This window comes from Anser cygnoides, chromosome 25 (assembly GCF_040182565.1).
Source record: "Anser cygnoides isolate HZ-2024a breed goose chromosome 25, Taihu_goose_T2T_genome, whole genome shotgun sequence".
NCBI lineage: Eukaryota > Metazoa > Chordata > Aves > Anseriformes > Anatidae > Anser > Anser cygnoides.
Genome location: NC_089897.1, coordinates 7,004,813 through 7,023,274, shown reverse-complemented (window position 1 = coordinate 7,023,274; position 18,462 = coordinate 7,004,813). Strand labels below are relative to the sequence as shown.

The following is an 18,462-nucleotide window of genomic DNA, read 5'->3' as shown; positions in this document are numbered from 1 at the left end:
GTCTCATGAAGGTAAAAGACCTGATTTAGAAATAAGAATGAATATCTGAGAAGTTTTTGTTTGTTTGTTTGCTTGGTTTTTGTTTTTTTTAAAGCAAGGAGCGGGGAGCAGTGGGGGACAAGGGAGAAAAGGAACATAGCTAGTTGTTAGAGAAAGAAACTGCTCAGTAAGAATTCAATGCTACTCTTCAGGTTCTTCACTTGCTACAAAAGTAATTTCTACTGATAGACCAAAAGCTAGTGGTGAGGCCCATTTAAAATGACTTACCATTTTTTGATGGAAGATGCTACATAGCAAAGTAATATTCCGTTTCAGTATGGATTATTTCTCTACTATCTCAGAAATCCCTTAAGGAATACAGGAGCATACCCATTTTGTAAGATGGGAGTTTTATTTTGCAATCCTTTGTCTATATCTTCTCATTATTTTTTAATGGAAAAAATCCCACCTATCACTGTGAACTGCTCTGGCTACAAAACGTTTATGAACTACAACCAGATCCTCAGCTGTGGTACAACATACGTTTTAAGTTTCTCTCAACTCTAGCCTTTTTTGCTGCCTCCTTTATGTATTTTGACTTGCCAAATACAGATATGCTTCAATTTCCCTTTTGCATTTTCAGAATTCTTGCCCCATTAAAATATCTTTGATGCTTTTTATCGGTATGAAGGCATTGGAAAACTTGTAGATAGTAAAATTCCTTTTTGAGCTAAAGAATGAATGGAACAGGAAAGCCTAAAACACACAGACACCAGTTATTAAAAGTCATGCAGATCCTGGCCATCATTTCTGCATATTATTTGTACTTACATAATGTTATTTTTCAAGTTCGGAATCTAGCGAAACATTACACATGATGGAATCTACACTTGAGAATCTGTTCGTGATATATCAGCTTATTTTTATTTTCATCTTTTTTGGAGTTACTGCATTTTATGTGTTACACTACAAGATGTGTCCAATCTCTAAAAATCTCATTGGTTTCCTATTTCTTTGCATCCTGGTGGAAAAATGGAAAATGATAACAAAACCAAAAATTATGAGCTTGAATAAAAATAAAATGTTAGTATTGCTCTTAGGATTCAGCTGGTTCTTATTAACCAGGGTTTGGACAAGAATCAAGATTTATATTCCCTTCTCAATAGCTGGAATAAGATCATTAGTTGGAAAAGCTCACTGGCCCTCAAAGACATTGTATTTTTCTGCCTTAACTACTTTTGGCTACAAGATGGGATGCTTACATTGTAGTATGATTACCCTTGTACTTTCTCTCTCAGATTAATTCCAGTTTGATTTTGATAGTTTCATAAATATGAATCTGAAATTCCAGTTCTTTCATATAGTATAAAACATCTTTTTAGTTCTCTAGGTTTCCTCTCCATTTCTAGTCATTTTGTATTGGAAACCTCAGGACCAAATATATCAAGATAAAAACCTGGCTTGACACCTGGCAGAACAAGCTCAAGAACCATTTGTAGAAATTATCTGTAGAAATAGAGAAGGAAAAAAAAGCGGGTGTAATTCTTACACCCACCCTCATGCAGTTCTTGAGGATTCCCTATTTCCTGTAGCAAAAAGGGAATGACACATCTTCTTGTGTTTGGACAGGTGAGCATAGGTGAGCAGCAACCTTGCATGCTGGCAGGTGGTTGGGCAGGATGGAGTTATCTGTCTTCATAGATCTCCAATGCATCCAACTTAATATGAGTGGGATGAATTTATCCCATTTATGCTGCAGTAGTTTTCCCGTCAGTTAGTGCCTGAGATTTTAGTCACTGCTTCATGCCAGTGAATTAGGATTTATGAAACCCTGGTGTCCTACAAAATATATATATAGTTTGCAGTCCATATCGAAAGTACCAAACCAATCCTCATATGTCAAGCCTTAATTTTAGGATTTTCTTAAATAGATGATAATATATAGATTATATGCAACTGTAGTATGCTCAGATAGCCAGCATTTTTATTTCTTACTCACTTACTTTTACCAGTTTTATTCCATTGAGACCACTGACTTCAGGCCAGTCAGGTTCACATGATCCTTCTAAGGTTGGTTTCTGTCATTTATTTTCAGAGAGATTTCTCTCAAGTGACCGTTATTTCATTTTTCCTTCACTGTATTTAAAGAAATTTTTATCCTGACAAAGATCTGGATCTGGTATCTTTTATTTGCTGAATGTCAGTTTGTTATCTTAAATATGATAGAATTTCCTCTTCTGTCAGGGCGGCTATGTGCATGTTTATCATTGTGTAACAAGTCAGCCTATCACAAAAAGAGCTGTATCCCACTGCAAGTTTTTACTGCTATGGTCTCCTTCACATCATGTAATGTCTTCTAAAGAAAGACACATTTTAAATGACTGCTGAAGACTAAATTCCCGTAAGCATATTCTACATGTCAGAGAAGTCTCTATTGTGTTTTACAATTCAGTAGTTACAAAATAAGCCTTTTAAAACTTGAGCTCTGTGTGTCCTGTGCAAGAATCTTCTCATTGTTGTGCTCTTCTGTCAGTCTCCATCATCTACTGCAAGAATCCAGCACCTGTTTCTGCAGCCTGGATCTCTCCCACCAAACAGTTTCATTCAGCTCCCTGCACAGAATAATTGGCTCATCAATGAAACTAGAAAGGTGATGGACAATAAAGTCCCAAAGCATTTTTTGGGGGGGCCCAAAACATGTTCAGAAAACAAAGGAATTGTACTCCTTTGTTTCACTACTTATGGCTGAGGTTTCAGGACAAGAAAAATGGGGTTTTAGGAGACCTCTGTGTTGCTGGGAATTCATCCTCTGACGTGGGCCCTGGGAAGACTAGTGCAGTGATAGTATTATCTGAAGGCTGCTTCTCTGCAGAGGCACTAGCAATTGAAACATTTATGTACTGGTTCCAGAGGATAGCAGTGACAAAATTAGGCTCCTGCAGATAAGCCATTCCCATTACTTATGCCCCAGTAAGCATAAAATAAAGCTTAAGTACAAATGTTTTCCAAATTGTTATCAGTTTCCAATTTGGTGTCTCCTCATCACCCTGCAGATCATCATTCATAGCACTCTTTTCCTTTAACTATCCAAAATAGACACAAGCATCACGGGCTATCAAGCATTCTTGTTATTATCATTGCCTAGACTAAACTCGAATCAGAAATCTAGGAGCAGATAGGTCCATGTTTGTAGCACATCCTGTGATGGTGATGATCATGGTGACACGATGTATGATAATTGCTGCAGGGCAGCATTTTTCTCAGCGTACTGCTCTCCCTATAAATACTCAGAGCATTTTGGTACTAGAGGCCTTTAGAACAAAAGGAAGTGCATGAGACACAGGTAGTTCCAAATGGCTCTTCAGCGAACATAAATCTCTTTATTGACAGGATGAGTCACAGTACATGTAATAGAGGAATTAAATCTTGAGTCCATTAGAAATTCTTATTTTCTTGCTCATCAGCTAAGATCAAGAGAAAGTTGAAATGCAGTGCCTCTGACACTGTTCTTAGTCATAATGGCTTAAGGATTCCCTTCAATGCCTTCCAGGTCTCAGAATTTTTTTTTCCCTCCATTGCTATTGCAAAATCTTAATCCGGATACCGGTTCAAAGTGAGGGTGTGCCAGTAGACACTTCCTCTTTAACAGCAACCTCAGCATCAACTGCCTCCCTCATTTTTCCTTTAACCAGAAGCAGTGATATAAAACTAATACACTACTTGTTGCTTGTTTTGGTGACCTCTGTAATCCTATTTGCTGCATAGACATCCAAGCATATAATCCATCACTGCAAATAACATCAGAAAATAAGTGGCAGTTTACCAGCTGCAAATCATCAGCTAAAAGTAGCCTTAGCACAGCACACATTCCCCATATTGTGTAATTACAGAGAACTACACAAACTTCACTGATGGTTCAAACCCTATATAGTATGAACCTCTTCTTTTGTCATTCTTGTATAAAGCAACCACTCCTCAGCTCTGAAATGGAGAAGTATTATCAGATACTTTGGGGACTGTTCTCACAAGCATACTCCCTTGTTCTTCCACACCTTCTGCATGAACTGCATGAGAGTTGAGAGTTTTGATGTTATTTGCACAAGGGAGCTCACTTCTGAAATGTGCTTCATTTCATAAGTTCAAAATACATAAGCATTTCTGTAATCATGAAGACAAAAAGATTCAAATGTCCTGCTTTCTGTTTATTTTTTTGCACAACCATAAAATCCGACAACAACTTTAAGAATGACAGAAAACAACATTCCAAATTGTATCATCCTTTAGACTACAACATTCTATGCCTATGTTTATTGCCTAAGGTTATTTCTATTCAGAAAAGTATCTATTTGCTGTATTTGAGCCAAACTGAGCATTAATTTATCTCTTCCTTTACAAGTTCAGGAGCTCCTTTAATGGAATCTGGTGACTGTGCAATTAGAAAGCTGTACAGCTTCCTCCATCAACATAAGGTACCAAAAATATTCTGTATTACAGACAAATATACTTCATTGTTACTAATTTTTATCGATAGTAATATCACATTAATAGACCAATTCAATTCTAGTGCTTCACTTTACATTGTCAGGTAAAAAAAAAAAAAACAACACAAACCTCAAGACTTACGAGACAAGTAAGTCTCACACATTATCATTGGTTCCTGTGATCTAACAGCCTAATTACTCTTCACTACCAAATGCGTATTTGAGTGTTCCGCAAGTCGTTTTTGCTGAAATGGCATGGATTGGAAATCATTGTAGGACTTGCATTTTTCATTTAAGAATACCGCAGTATAAGCTGATAGTATTCATCTCAAGAGTCCTGTTTTTTTTTTGTTTTTTTTTTTTTTCTCCTAGCCGTATCTAAACAAACTGGTTATATCTTGAGAACTCCAATGTGTGTAAAAAGTCTACGTAAAATAACTTTAATTCAGTGGGTTTGAAAACATCTTAGTATTAAAAGACGTTTCGAACCTTAACGCTTCATTTCTTAAATTGAATTTAATACATAAAGATGGTAAATCAGCACTACACAATTCCAAAAATTAAGCCTTAGCCATTTTTACTTAACTTAATTCTAATTTAAACAAATCCTGTAGTCTCTTGTATAGATACACAGCTGTAGATTGGCTACATCAGCAAAAGTTTTTTTGTGGACACAACAATGCACACAAAAGTAAAGCAAATAATAGTGTTCCCACTCCATATAATGGAAATCTTCAGAGAATTAATGTGTAGGTAGGATTGCCATTTCTGAACTCTAATATCTCTACATTGATTCTGTCTCCCTATAAAGTGTGAATTGCACATGGAATAAGAAACAAGTAATTAGGTATTTCTGTGTAATTGGGGGAATAAAGAAAACAGATCACTTTCAGCTCAGAAAACTGTAATTTCAATGTGCCTGTGATCAAAAATGTGTGCAACAAGTACTAAGTGCCTAGAATAAAACTGATACATAATTGGAGCTTCAATCATGCAGTGCAGACAACAACAAAAAGGCTTCTCAAAGCATTTTGGAAAAATTTTGTTCCTTCAGTTCAAGCAGCAGCAAACTCTATGCATGCTGGGGATGGTCCCACCTGCTCAGTACTTTGCCAACAATTATGTGATGTGTCTGAATTGTCCTGTTATAAACCCAAGGCTCGGTCTCAGTTTTCACTTTCATGCTGGTAGAACTGTAGCACAGCAGTATGGAATTAATTACTGACTGCTCCACCAGGTTTTTGTTTATTTTCCTGGTCTTTCAAGTCTCCCATCAAAAGCTTTGACAAAGCTTTAACCTCTAACAAATGAATAATGAAGAAAAGGGTTTTCCACTGTCTTTTTCCACTTTCTGCTCTCCATCCCATCACAACACTCACATTCATCTAAACTGTGTGGCAATCAACATTCAGATCACACAGTTACCAAAAGCTAATTGGAAGAATTGAGCCTTACTGGGTCCTGCATCTGGGGTGGGACAACCCTGGCTATACGTACAGACTGGGCTGGACAGCAGCCCTGCAGAGAGGGATCTGGGTGTTGTGGTTGATAGCAAGCTGAATATGAGCCAGCAGTGTGCCCTGGCAGCCAGGAGGGCCAACTGCCACTGCTATTCGGTCGAGGGAGATGATTGTCCCATTCTGCTCTGCACTGGTGCCATACCAGTGCAGAGCACAGCAGGACAATCCCTTCCCTTACCAGCTGGCAGTGCGGTGCCTGAGGCACCCCGGGCACGCCTGGCCCTGTTGGCCGCCAGGGCACACTGATGGCTCAGATTCAGCTTTCTGTCAACCAGTACCCCAGATCCCTTTCCACAGGGCTCTCCAGCCTCTCATCCCCCAGTCTGTATGTACAGCCAGGGTTGCCCCATCCCAGGTGCAGAATCCAGTACTTGCTCTTGTTAAATTTCATACAGCTGGTGACTGCATAGCCCTTCAATTCGTCAAGATCTTCTGCAAGGCCCCTCTACCCTTGAGGGAGCTGACAGCTCCTCCTACTTTTGTCTGCAAACTTACTTAGTATACATGTAAGTCCATCATCTACATCAGTTATGAAAACATTAAATAGAACTGTTGCCTCAATGAAAAGAGTATCCCAGGCAAATAGCTAATTTAGTCTCACTTTGAATCACATACCAAAAAAACATAAATTCTAAGGCATTTGTCCTGTGAAAGGTCTTCAGATTCTCTCCTGAGCCAGAAAGACTCAGGTATGTCTCCACCTCTCACCTGATTCCTGCTTGAATACTCTTGAAAAAAGGAAGCCGGCCTAGAACAGAAAGACTGTAACTCATTTTCTTGCAGCCAGAAATGAAACGTGGTTCCTGTCTTTTTACCTCACTATTGCTAGTTTGCCAAATGTCTTGATTAAGAGGTTTCATCAGGTAAAGGACATGCTTATTTCCCACCCTATAACACCATCCCAAGCTGGACTCCAAGTTTTATTTTTGGCAGAACACTGATTTTCTGTGTCTTCCTAAAACTGCAGACACCCAGCATTGAGGTTGACCAATTCACTAGCTCTTAGCACAGAGTGTCTTTTTGGTCTGGCAGAATAAGAGCCTTAGAATTTATTTTTTCCATGTCTGAATGAAAGATTTTAGGCGTCATCTCTTCACTGAAGCAGTGCTGATTCCAAACAATCAGCAGAGTCCCGTCACTATCACTGGATAACTTGTGAGATGTTTCATCCCTCTGATCTGCGTACTTCTTTTCTCCACTCACTTTCACTAAAAACGATGCTATAACAAAACAGCCCTGTGAACTTTGCAACAGCATTTCTTCATACACAACTCAAACAGTGATGGGGTGGGTGGGGAAGCTGGAACTCTCCTGTTGGTAGATAGTATTTTGTATGAAATATTACACACGTTCACTCTATGTGTTAACAAGAACTTAAAGAATAAACTGAAATTACTTGCAACTGACTGTTCAGAATGTTTAGTACATTGGCAACCTACTATACATTCTGAACAGTCAGTTGCAAGTAATTGGCATTGGAAGTCCTTTAGTGATCCTTCAGGACTTGCAGGATTCGGGGCATCATAAGGATAGAAGGCATGGGCCACAAACCGTATAATTAAGATGTGTGCAGAGCACATGAATGGATAGGGCACAGATAGGTTCACATCCTGCAGGTACTATAAAGGTCCGGGCAACCTGCTTTAGGTGGCCCTGCCTGAGGAAGGTGCTAAAAAAGGTAGCTCTGCCTTACAAACATGATGCTTTTGAAAGTCAAGAACTGCACTTAGACAATTATTACACCATAAAAGTGAAAAAAGCACAGTTCACAAAGCCAAGCGAGTGGATTTGTCCCTGAACTCCTGCTATCAAGTGGGGAAGGGTACTGAAAACACTTATTTGCTGGCTAATTACTGAAACAAATACTTCTACTTCTAGTGGAACGCAGAGTAAGCAACTCCCAGACTCAGCTACGCTGCCAAACTGGCCCGATGGCATGTTGCAGCCAAGCCCAGCTCAGCATCTGGATGAAATAAAGACCTTTCTGGGGAGCAGTGTTTTGTGCAGTATACTCAGAGGTAAGCACAACACACACACTTTCTCAGAGCAGACTGAAATCACATATTACCAGTATCACACAGTAGCCCGAATGCCTACACCAGAAGTGTTCACATAAAAATAGGTAGCAAGACACTTAACTAACATATAAATGAGGATGAGAATTGTCATTCTGAACTTAAAAAAAATATGGATCTGTCTTCTGAAGAGTGAAGATGAGAGCAATTTGCATTATTTTTAGAAATTTTCTTATTTTGGGAAATGCTTAGTTGTTTGAAATACTAAACAAGTTGCTTCACTGATATCTGCTAGCTAGCTATTGTCTGGCTAAAATGGGAGTTTCCATTTACTCTTTCTTCTCTTATTCTGCTTCCAGACGCACCTTTTCTGGGGAATGTTTATGTGTAATGAGAGATCGTCCACTTAGATGGCACAGCGCTCACTAAATACCCTCTGTTTTAGTACAGTTCTTGCATTTTTGGTATTGAAAGGCTTGTAGTAACCTTTGTGGCCAATGTGACAAATATTGTACAACCAGCACTAAAAATGGCAGCTATGCATCTCCTGGAAGCTCAGGTGGCTGCACATGGCATGCGCTCTGAACACATTCGGAAAGCACCATTAAAGGATTCAGTAGCTATGCACATGACAAAGTTTAGAAATAACCCCCCAAACAGCCCTTAAAATAGCTGTACATGTCAGAAAAAGTCACAATCCCAACAGTCTCAAGACACACATATTCTTTAAATTTTATTTATTTTTTTGCTTGTGTTGTCATCAAGACTAATCCACTCTTTAAATCTGTTTGGTTTTCATTTTCCACTAATTTAATAATTGATGAAAAGACTCGATTTTGAATCTTCAGGAAAACTATCAGGTATTCCAAATACATTTTGTCTGTCTCTGTCTGGTTTTGTGTTAATGGCCTTAAAACAATAATGTTAGCGTATGCAACCTAAAAAAGAAGCTCAGAGAAGAAAGGTATGGCACAAAACCAGAAATGAGCTTTTTGCTGGCATTGCTATGCCTCTATCCTATAGAAGGAAATAATAAAAACAGGCTTTATATATAAACACAATAGGTTGAGGCTGCTATTGGCATGCCTAAATTGTGCCTGGAGTTTGTTCTGCAAACCTTTTCCATTAACATTTCTGTTGGAAAAGCTAACTTTTTAGAGATGTAATGAACCATCTGATTTTAATTTGGTTGTTGAACAAAGGGTTACACTTTAAATTGTGCATAGCCAAGTTATTGAGCTACACCCAGCTTTATTTCCTTATACAGATAATGATGACTGCTCAAGCATGAGCAGCATGTGGGTAAGCAGCAACCCTCAGACTTGTTTTAAGTAAATTAAAATAGCTGGATAAGTAAAGGTTTTCTCTGTGGGAGAGATTTGACTCTCCTTATCATCATATTGTTCCCAGGTCTTCCAGCCTAATGGTTGCAGAGAGATCTGCTAATATGGCTTTTGGACTTCGTCTCCTTTAGTCCCCCTGATGGACGGACTGTAACATCTTTATCCTGTTCAGTCACTACCTCTGTTTGGCATCTCTTGCTGATTTCTTAAATGCTTGTCCAGCCCTGCACAAACACAGCTGTTTATTTCATTTCAGCTCTTGTCCAAGATAAAAAGTATCCACATGAGATCCTATGGGACATCTAAGGGTTCTGCATTTTCTACAAGACTGTGTTCTAGCAAAGCTAAAGCCCTAGTGAGTGCTTTAGTGATGCTTTGAATTCTAGTCTAAGAAAGATGAACAGAAAGGGGGAACTTCAACTGTCATTGACCCACACCCAGGAAAAACATTAAAACATGCTGGGAAATCACAGTGAAATTGCAGAACTTAATTCCTCTTTTGATAAACCCTGTTTGTCCAGTTTATGTGCAGCTGCCTGCCTGCTGGCTGGACACAGTGTAATTCAGGGCCAGCTGAGACATGTCAGGCAAAACAAAGCACCGAGCCAGGGGAGGAGCCTGGCTTGAAGGGTGTTTTTTTTTTTTCTGTTTATACTGTCTCTACTTACTAGTTCTTCAGAGAGGAAATGCAATGTCTGCCTTTAGCTGCAATTTGAGATCCTTTTTGAGTCTCTCTTATTCCCAGTATGCCTGCCGCCCGTTTGTTACCTAGCACGTAGCTGAATTAGCCAGCACATGGTAATTAACCTAACAAGGTATTACTGCTACTGGTCTTCCAGCATAATACTGTTCTTCGAGATGTTTTAGATATTTGTCTTACATTTTTCCACACCCAAACAGACGTGCATATTCTCCAGCCCAAAGGAAGACTAGCACTGGCTTCAGATATACTATACAGAGACATTTGTGCAACTTCTTGTTCACAGCACTCTGAAAAAAAGGATGGTGTTTCTCTATATACCCAGAACTATGACCCCAATGGTTTTAGCTATGCTGTACCTAAGATACCAACCAGAAACAGCCTATCACATGGTGTTCCTATGTAATATCCATATTTGTCCTAATAGGCAGCCTGAACTTGGACAAATCCCATCTGCCCTTGTGACATGTGATGTCTGAGCTCTTCTGGGAAGGAGCCTGGGCTTTATCTGCCCAAAATCAGCAATGTGGTGCGTCCTGAAAGGGCAGATGGGATAGATGGAGGCTGCTGGAGGCTGCTGAGCCAGCCAGAGTGCTGGGGCATGTCCACATGGCAGGTAAGTGTGGCCGTGAGTGTGCGATAATGGCAGGATTCACTGGGGTTCCCCCACTTACACAAATAACGTCTTGGTGGTGGTCCCCACCCTAGCCCAAAGGACACACCTGTAGACAAATGAACTAAATGGACAAGCTACTTTAGCCAAAGTCCTGCTTCTGTTCTTACTACTCTAGAGGGTATATGCAGCCAAGAGACCAGCCCTGACCAACAAGGTTATTGCCAAAAATCACTAGAGATTTTACTCCTGGGAACATGCTGTCACCATATGGTCTCCACATTAATAACACCAAACAAGTCCTTCATAAACAGTGTTTTAATAACAAATACCAGAGGAATTAATAACAATTTAGCTATTATTTTCTAATGTTCTCACTTTATTAAGAACTTCTATACCATCTGAATGAGCTATCCCGGAAGAACAACATCTGGCACCCACATGAATACCTGATGAAATCTACATGATCTTGGGTATCTTACAAATTTATTGTCAGCAATAGCATCTGTTTCTGCCAGCATGGCTTACAGTAATACTACATTTTTTTTTCATTCTAGGTGCATAGCGTAATGTCCATGCTGTACTACACTCTGATTATAGCTTTTTTCATCGGCACACAGGCAGCTCCAAAGTCAGAAGACAATGCTCCACTGGAGTATCCTGCAGAACACTCCCTACCCAAATCCCACCAGAGTAACGGACACCACATTTCCAAGGCAGCTCCACAGACAACCCACAGCCACTCTACTTGGACGACAGGTAGAAGAGAAGATATAAATATTACCATGGACCCAAATTTATTTAAGAAGAAGCGTTTCCGGTCTCCTCGGGTCCTGTTCAGCACACGGCCCCCTCCAGTGTCAGGGCAAGGACAGAATATGGGACAGCTCAGCAGTGCAGTCTCTCTCAACAGGACTGCCAGGACCAAGAGGACAGCGCATCCTGTATTGCACCGGGGAGAGTTCTCAGTGTGTGACAGTGTCAGCATGTGGGTTGGGGACAAAACCACAGCCACTGACATCAAAGGCAAAGAGGTGACAGTGTTGGGAGAGGTCAACATTAACAACAACATTTTTAAACAGTACTTCTTTGAGACCAAGTGCAGGGACCCTAAGCCAGTCTCCAGTGGGTGCCGAGGGATTGATGCGAAGCACTGGAACTCTTACTGCACCACAACACACACCTTTGTCAAAGCACTGACAATGGAGGGCAAGCAAGCAGCCTGGCGGTTTATTCGAATTGACACAGCCTGCGTGTGTGTGCTTAGCAGGAAGTCAGGGAGACCCTAAGATGGAGCTAAACCCCACAACAACATCCTCCTACCCCCCTACCTCAGCTTGTAAATTATTTTAAGTTATAAAAGGACTGCATGGTATATTTATAGTTTATACAGTACAGAAAGAACTTCATTATTTATTAAACTCTCTTGGAAACCTTTTGTGTTTGCAATTTACTTACCGGCAGAACCCTTCAGAAGATGTCCACCTTAGTCTCAGTTCAGCCCTACAACTCTGAAACGTTCACAGGACCATTGAACAATCTTTGTTCACTATCCTATATAAAGACCACATTTTTGCAGTTTTTATATGTAACCCTCTCTTCCACAACAAAACGATTTTCATCATATAACCTGCCAGTTTACAGTGAAAACCTTGTAGGTTTATTTTCAATTGAAATATTTCCAACAATTACCAAAAGACCCTTCAAAACGTGCTTCCAGTTTTACTAAGTATACATAAAGTTATTAGTCTTCTATCATTAATCATCTCAGTGAATTCCAGGTAGAGAACACTAGTTCTGCATGTTGCTAGATAAATTTCTAATTTAAAATTGCCAAAATATTTTCATTACAAAAATAATCCATTCTGAATTATTTTTGAACATTTGTCTACACAAGAGCAGAGTCTAGATGCGTGTATTTTTGAATTGGAATGGTATTTTACAGCTCATTGCTTAAGAGCTATATTAAAGTGATGGGGTTGTAAATGTAAATATACATATAAAAATAAAAAATCTTCACAAGACTTGTAATTAAGAAGTAAAAATTCTCTCAAGGTGGTATTTTGACAATGAGGCATTGACATAGGGGCAAATCTTCTCATGCATGATAGAAAAAAACACTAAGCCTGTATCTTAGCAAGAAGCCCCAAAATAACGATGGGCTCATAATTTCTGTGCTTTGGAGAACACCGATTTCTAGAAGTACATAGTGGAGACTGAGACTCATGCTGGGTGTTTAAGTCACTGCACACTGGATAAAACTATAGTTTCTCTCACTGTTTCCTTTGGAAGAACAGCTGCTATCCATTGCAGAAACTGTTTCAAAACAAACACCATTAAGGATTTTTAGCTTGGTTTCTTCCAAATCCTAGAAGGTACACTTTTGCCCCTGCCTTTACTCACACACGTACTTCTTTAATGAAAAAGACAGACCTGACATTTGCTTCCCCAGCCTAAACAGCAAAGGAGAGTAAATCTCTAGAGAAAATGTATTGTCATAAAATACTGCCAGTGGAAAATAACAAAATCTAGGTAAAATATGCTTTCTAGTAGGACATTGCCGGTCTGTGACATAGAAGGCAATAGTGCAAAGACCATTTCTGATAATCACTCATACGTCACTTTTCAGCCCCCTCTAGTAGATGGTTATGGCGTGGGACATCAATATTCCCATAAGAATGTTTTGCCCCCTTCACAACAGTATTTTTTGCTATATATGCATGAATAGACAGTTATCTGAAAGGTCTAGGAGAGGACAGGATCTTGATTGTCCTGTGGCCACACAGGTATCAGATGCTCTAACACAACAGCAGAACACAGTAAAAGTGGCAACCACCTGCCACTCAACACAGGAGAGATGGAGGGAAAGCTCAGTGTGTGAAAAGCACAGTACCGTGAAGCAGAGAAGAATTTAGAATCAGAGCAGAGTCATGCCTGTGTTCTTTGGGGGCCTGAAAGCAGTGTACAAAGGTAACAAATCTGTTCTTTACCATACATGACACAGTATGACTAGGGAAAAAAGGAAGCCAATTAGTTATCATGGATTTCTAGGTTTCTGGTGAATGCCATTATTTTACCATTGACATAACAGAACTGCAACTGAAGCAGTGTCTCAAGATTGCATTTGATAATTCCAAATGTGCAAAACTTGGCATTTCTTCACAGAGCCCTGAAACTAGCTTTCTTCTTAAAGCAATCTTGGGTGCTGGCATACCTTCCATAAGCCAGACCACTTAGAGTTCCTCTGCTACACCTTGAAGTACATTCTTGCCTATAACACCCAATCTGAGACAGACAAAGAGTTGCTATTGCAAGACCTATTAATTACTATTATAAATCTGGACTTTGATTCTGTTCATTGAGGGGGAGGGAGTTTTATAGTCCGACAGATATCAATGTGATTTATTCCACATTTACCACTTCAGCTGATTTTAATTTTGTTCTTCCAAGACTGAAACTAGACTATTGGTTAATAATACATGACAGTGAAATATGTTATTACTAACGTTTCTTGCCTAATAATTAAAAAGGTCCCAAAAGGGAGGATGGAAGAAGCGTGAAAAGGACAGTTTGGTGCATTCACACTTGGATCTTGATCCCAGCATTAATTTCAGAATCTGGTATTCCAGACTTAGAGCCACAAAAACCATAATCAGTTTCCATCCCCTAACATGGAACTCATCCTCTCGTCACCACTGTTATTCCAGTTTTGTTTTGGTGGTGATTTTCAGGTTTTGTTTTGATGTGTCTGAAATCTTACTGGGTACGTAATCATTCCCACTGCTGAGCTGATGCCAAAAACCCGGAATGCCAAAAGCCCATTGTAATGCTCAGTCCTGCAAGCAAGTTATACGTTGTTGGGCCTTGCCCTGATTGCTTTCATTTCAATTGCAATACAGATAGGAAGTTTTGACATTGACAGAGGAAGAGCCTAGTTACAAAATAGTCACGCTTTCTCTAAATGGTTCCTTTCATCCCTTACATAACAATGCTTCTTGATTATCTAATCAAGTGTTCAAATGTGATTAAAGGGAAGCACCGTAGATGCTGCACCCTTACAAGCCTTTCTTTAATAAGCAACATCTTTCATTAGAGCAACTAAAAGCACTGTCAGGGAGCTTGCTTGTAGGGCTTGAAATCGGGGGAGTGGCTTTAAACTAAAAGAGGGGAGACTTAGATTAGAGGTTAGGAGGAAATTCTTCACTCAGAGGGTGGTGAGGCACTGGAGCAGGTTGACCGGACAAGCTGTGGATGCCCCATCCCTGAAGGTGTTGAAACCCTGGGCAACCTGATCTAAGGGGTGGCATCCCTGCCCATAGCAGGAGGGTTGAAATGAGATGATCTTTAAGGTCGCTTCCAACCCAAGCCATTCTATGATGATTCTATGATGAAATTACTATGTATTCTTAGCTCTAGAAAAATCAGTTTCTATATTCCTACAAATAGGCTATTCTGGCAAGGTATCTCCAGCATTGTAACAATCATTGGTCCTGACACAATCTTGAATTCCAGCACTCAATCTGTACAACCACTGAAGATTGCACATTAACATTTCAGTAGGATCCTTCATCCAAGTTGCTATATAAAATGAAACTAGCAAGAACTAAGGAAGATTGAATGTCACTGCCCACAGTGGAAGAAAATATAGAAGAACTATTATAAAGCAGTTTAAAGAAAGCTATCCAGCAGAACACCTGGAAGCAGCAGTCAGTAGAGGGACGTGAAATTAAGAAAATACAAGACAGAACTATCCAACTTCCAATCTGGCCAGAAGGCAGTACTCAGTGGTTTTAAAAAGCATATGAGAATTATAACAGGACCAACATCTCACTGGAAAAATGGATGCTCCTCTGCTTAGGTTGGTGTTAAAGAGCAAAACAACTTCATAATGGTTTAAAACAGTGGTGACCTTGGCTGCACATCCTTAATGCTAATGTTCAGAGATCTGCCTTCCTCAGCCCAACCAGTTGATAGTTTCTGGTATTTCCTTGACTCAGACAAAGGTAAGGTTCACATGCAGCACAAAACAGAAGACAACATCCCAAGTATGACAATAGAAGACAAGAACTCCCTAAGAAATTAAGAGGAATGAAGAAGCTACCAAGTTTTACTGTGCACCTTTGTGTTAGGTTTACATGGCAATGTTTTGGTAGTGGAGGGCTGCAAGAGTGGCCACTGTGAAAAGAATCCACAAGCTGCCCCATGTTAGATAAGGGCCAGTTTCAGCTGGCTCCAAAAGGGACCTGCTGCTGGCCAGAGCTGAGCCAATAAGCGATTTTGTTTGCACCTCTGTGAGAGCAGATTTAAGGAGGGAAAAAGCCTGGCGCACCACAACATCTGGGAGAACAAGGAGTGAGAAACAGCCCTGCAGACACCAAGGTCAGTTAGGAGGGGCTCCAGGTGCCAGAGCAGAAGTTTTCCTGGACCATGGTGAAGCAGGCTGTCCCCCTGCAGCCCATGGGGTAACACAGCGGAGCAGATCTCCATGCCACAGCCTGTGGAGGAGCCTACATTGGAGCAGGCAGATCTGGCCTGAAGGAGGCTGCAGCCCATGGAGAGCCTCCACATGGTACAGACCCATAGTGGAGCAGTTCTTGAAGAGCTGCTGACTGTGGGAAGCCCATGCAGGATCAGTTCGGGAAGGACGGCATCCCATGGGAGGGACCCCACACTGAAGCAGTGGCAGAGAGTGACCATGAAGGAGCAGCAGAAACACAGCATTAGGGACTGACCACAGCCTCCATTCCCCTGTGCTGCTCAGGGGGAGGATGTAGAAGAGGGCAGATGAGGGGAAGGTGCCTTTAGTTTGTTTTTAGTTTCTCACTGCTCTAGCTTGTTAGCAATAGGTAATAAATTATATTAATCTACCTATGCTGAGTCTGTTTTGCCGATGATAACTATTGAGTGATCTCCCTGTCCTTATTTCAACCCTTGCATCATTTTCATTGTATTTTCTCCCCCTTTCCCTTTTAGGAGGGGGAGTGAGAAAGCAGTTGTGGTGGAGCTCAGCTGCCCGGCTGGGTAAAACCACTACAACCTTTGATCAGGAAAGCCATCATTTTGCTACCTGTTGTTCAAGTGATGGGGACGCTACATTCTGAATACAATTAAAGTCACCAGGATGGGGCAGGAGGTTCTTTTGCTGTGTTTGTACTGAACTGTTCTAGAAAAGAAATCTCTTGCTTTACACCAAAAGAAGAAAAAATCCCCTCAAAAATGTCCACACCTAAAACAGTTAAATGGATTACTGCTAAAAATGCATATAGCTTTTTCTTTTAAAGAATTACTTTTAAATAAAATACTGCCTGCCAGAATTAGAGCACAAAATCCACCATATTTCTTTTTCAAACTTGTCACTCACCTAGTGGTGATTCACAAGAAGGCCAGTAACATCCTGCCTTGTATCAGAAATAGTGTGGCCAGCAGGACTAGAGAAGTGATCATCCCCCTGTACTTAGCTCTGGTGATGCTGCACCTCACAAACAGTGCTCAGTTTGTCACCCATCACTAGAAGAGGGACATCGAGGTGCAGGAGCATGTCCAAAGGAGGGCAACAAAGCTAGTAAAGGTCTAGAGAACAAGCCTTATGAAGAACAGCTGTGGGAGCTGTGGTTGTTTACCCTGGAGAAAAGGAGGCTCAGGAGAGACCTTAACACACTCTACAATTAACTTAAAGGAGCCTATAGCAAGGTGGGGATTGGTCTCTTCTCCCAAGCAACAATGATAGGTCAAGAGGAAATGGCCTCAAGTTGTGCCAGGGGAGGTTTAGATTGGATATTAGGAAAGATTTCTTCACTGAAAGGGTTGTGAAGCACTGGAACAGGCTGCCCAGGGAAGTGGTTGAGTCACCATCCCTGGAGGTATTCAAAAAACATGTAGATGTAGAACTTAGTGACATGGTTTAACAGTGGACTTGGCAGTGCTAGATTAAAAGTTGGACTAGATGATCTTAGGTGTCTTTTCCAACCTAAATGAGTCTATGATGCACAGGAAAAAATGAGGTGGGAGAAAGCGTTCATGTCAGTGCATCATCCATGTATGACTGCTTTAGTTATAGGTTCTTCACGCAGACTGGAACTCAAGCTTCTGAAAACATGCACACTGTGAGTCTTTAGACTCTATGGGATGGTATTTTAAAGGAGAATAGACTGCACTAAACTCTAAGGGGGCGGTTGGGGGGGAGGGGGTAGGAATGATCAGTTGAATAGGTAAACAATGAAAAAGTGTGTTCAAGTCACTAGACAATGTTCACTATGCCAAACCTAGAACTGTAAGATCCAAGTTGTTATTCAATTTTCCCACACCAAGTTAGCAATACTTTTCAGGAAGTTGTGAAAAACAACTTCCTATTAAGGCAATCAAAAACTGACCAGAAAAAATTTATAGGAATTTATCAATAGCTTTTTTGTTAACTGACACTGATTATAAGAAATGTTAGCCATAAATATAATTAACAAACTTGAAACAGTAAAACTAGAGGCTTAGGTTAAAAAACATTCTGAACCAGAACAGCTGTAAGTAATTAGGTAAGATGAAGAATTGATGGTGACAAGAATGTGAAAAATGTGTCAGAAGTCTGTTGTCCTCCACTAGTTCCTAAGCTTATAAAAGAAAAAAAAAAAAAAAAAAGAGCAAAGAGGAGATTAATAATTTTATAAATTTTGGTGATGAAAGGCAGTATCTAATAGGAAAATGCTCTTCTAAACTAGGACCGTTTACTGACTAATGATGGAAATCCAGTTCTCTCAACCTAGAAAGACAAGTTCTCTTTCAAAGTGTGCTCCCATAGCAGATTAACGAAGCAAAACACA

The 18,462-nt window shown here is 40.3% G+C and overlaps 1 protein-coding gene and 1 long non-coding RNA gene across 7 annotated transcripts in view; one reads left to right on the top strand and one right to left on the bottom strand.

The window, feature by feature from the left end:
* Positions 1-12,089, top strand: part of NGF (nerve growth factor) — a 33,451-nt gene extending 21,362 nt beyond the window's left edge. The window contains exons 2-5 of one of the 6 annotated variants that reach the window (XM_066983080.1): positions 4,381-4,448; positions 7,859-7,998; positions 10,466-10,654; positions 11,209-12,089. In XM_066983080.1, the coding sequence (XP_066839181.1) occupies positions 10,640-10,654; positions 11,209-11,940 (747 nt within the window). In that variant the 5' untranslated portion in view covers positions 4,381-4,448; positions 7,859-7,998; positions 10,466-10,639 and the 3' untranslated portion in view covers positions 11,941-12,089. The remainder of the gene's footprint in view (positions 1-4,380; positions 4,449-7,858; positions 7,999-10,465; positions 10,655-11,208) is intronic. The other 5 variants (XM_066983081.1, XM_066983079.1, XR_010826570.1 and 2 more) reach the window with 5 other exon arrangements.
* The window catches only part of LOC106041306 (uncharacterized), a 124,879-nt gene that overhangs the window by 84,321 nt on the left and 22,096 nt on the right, over positions 1-18,462 (bottom strand). The window lies entirely within an intron of this gene.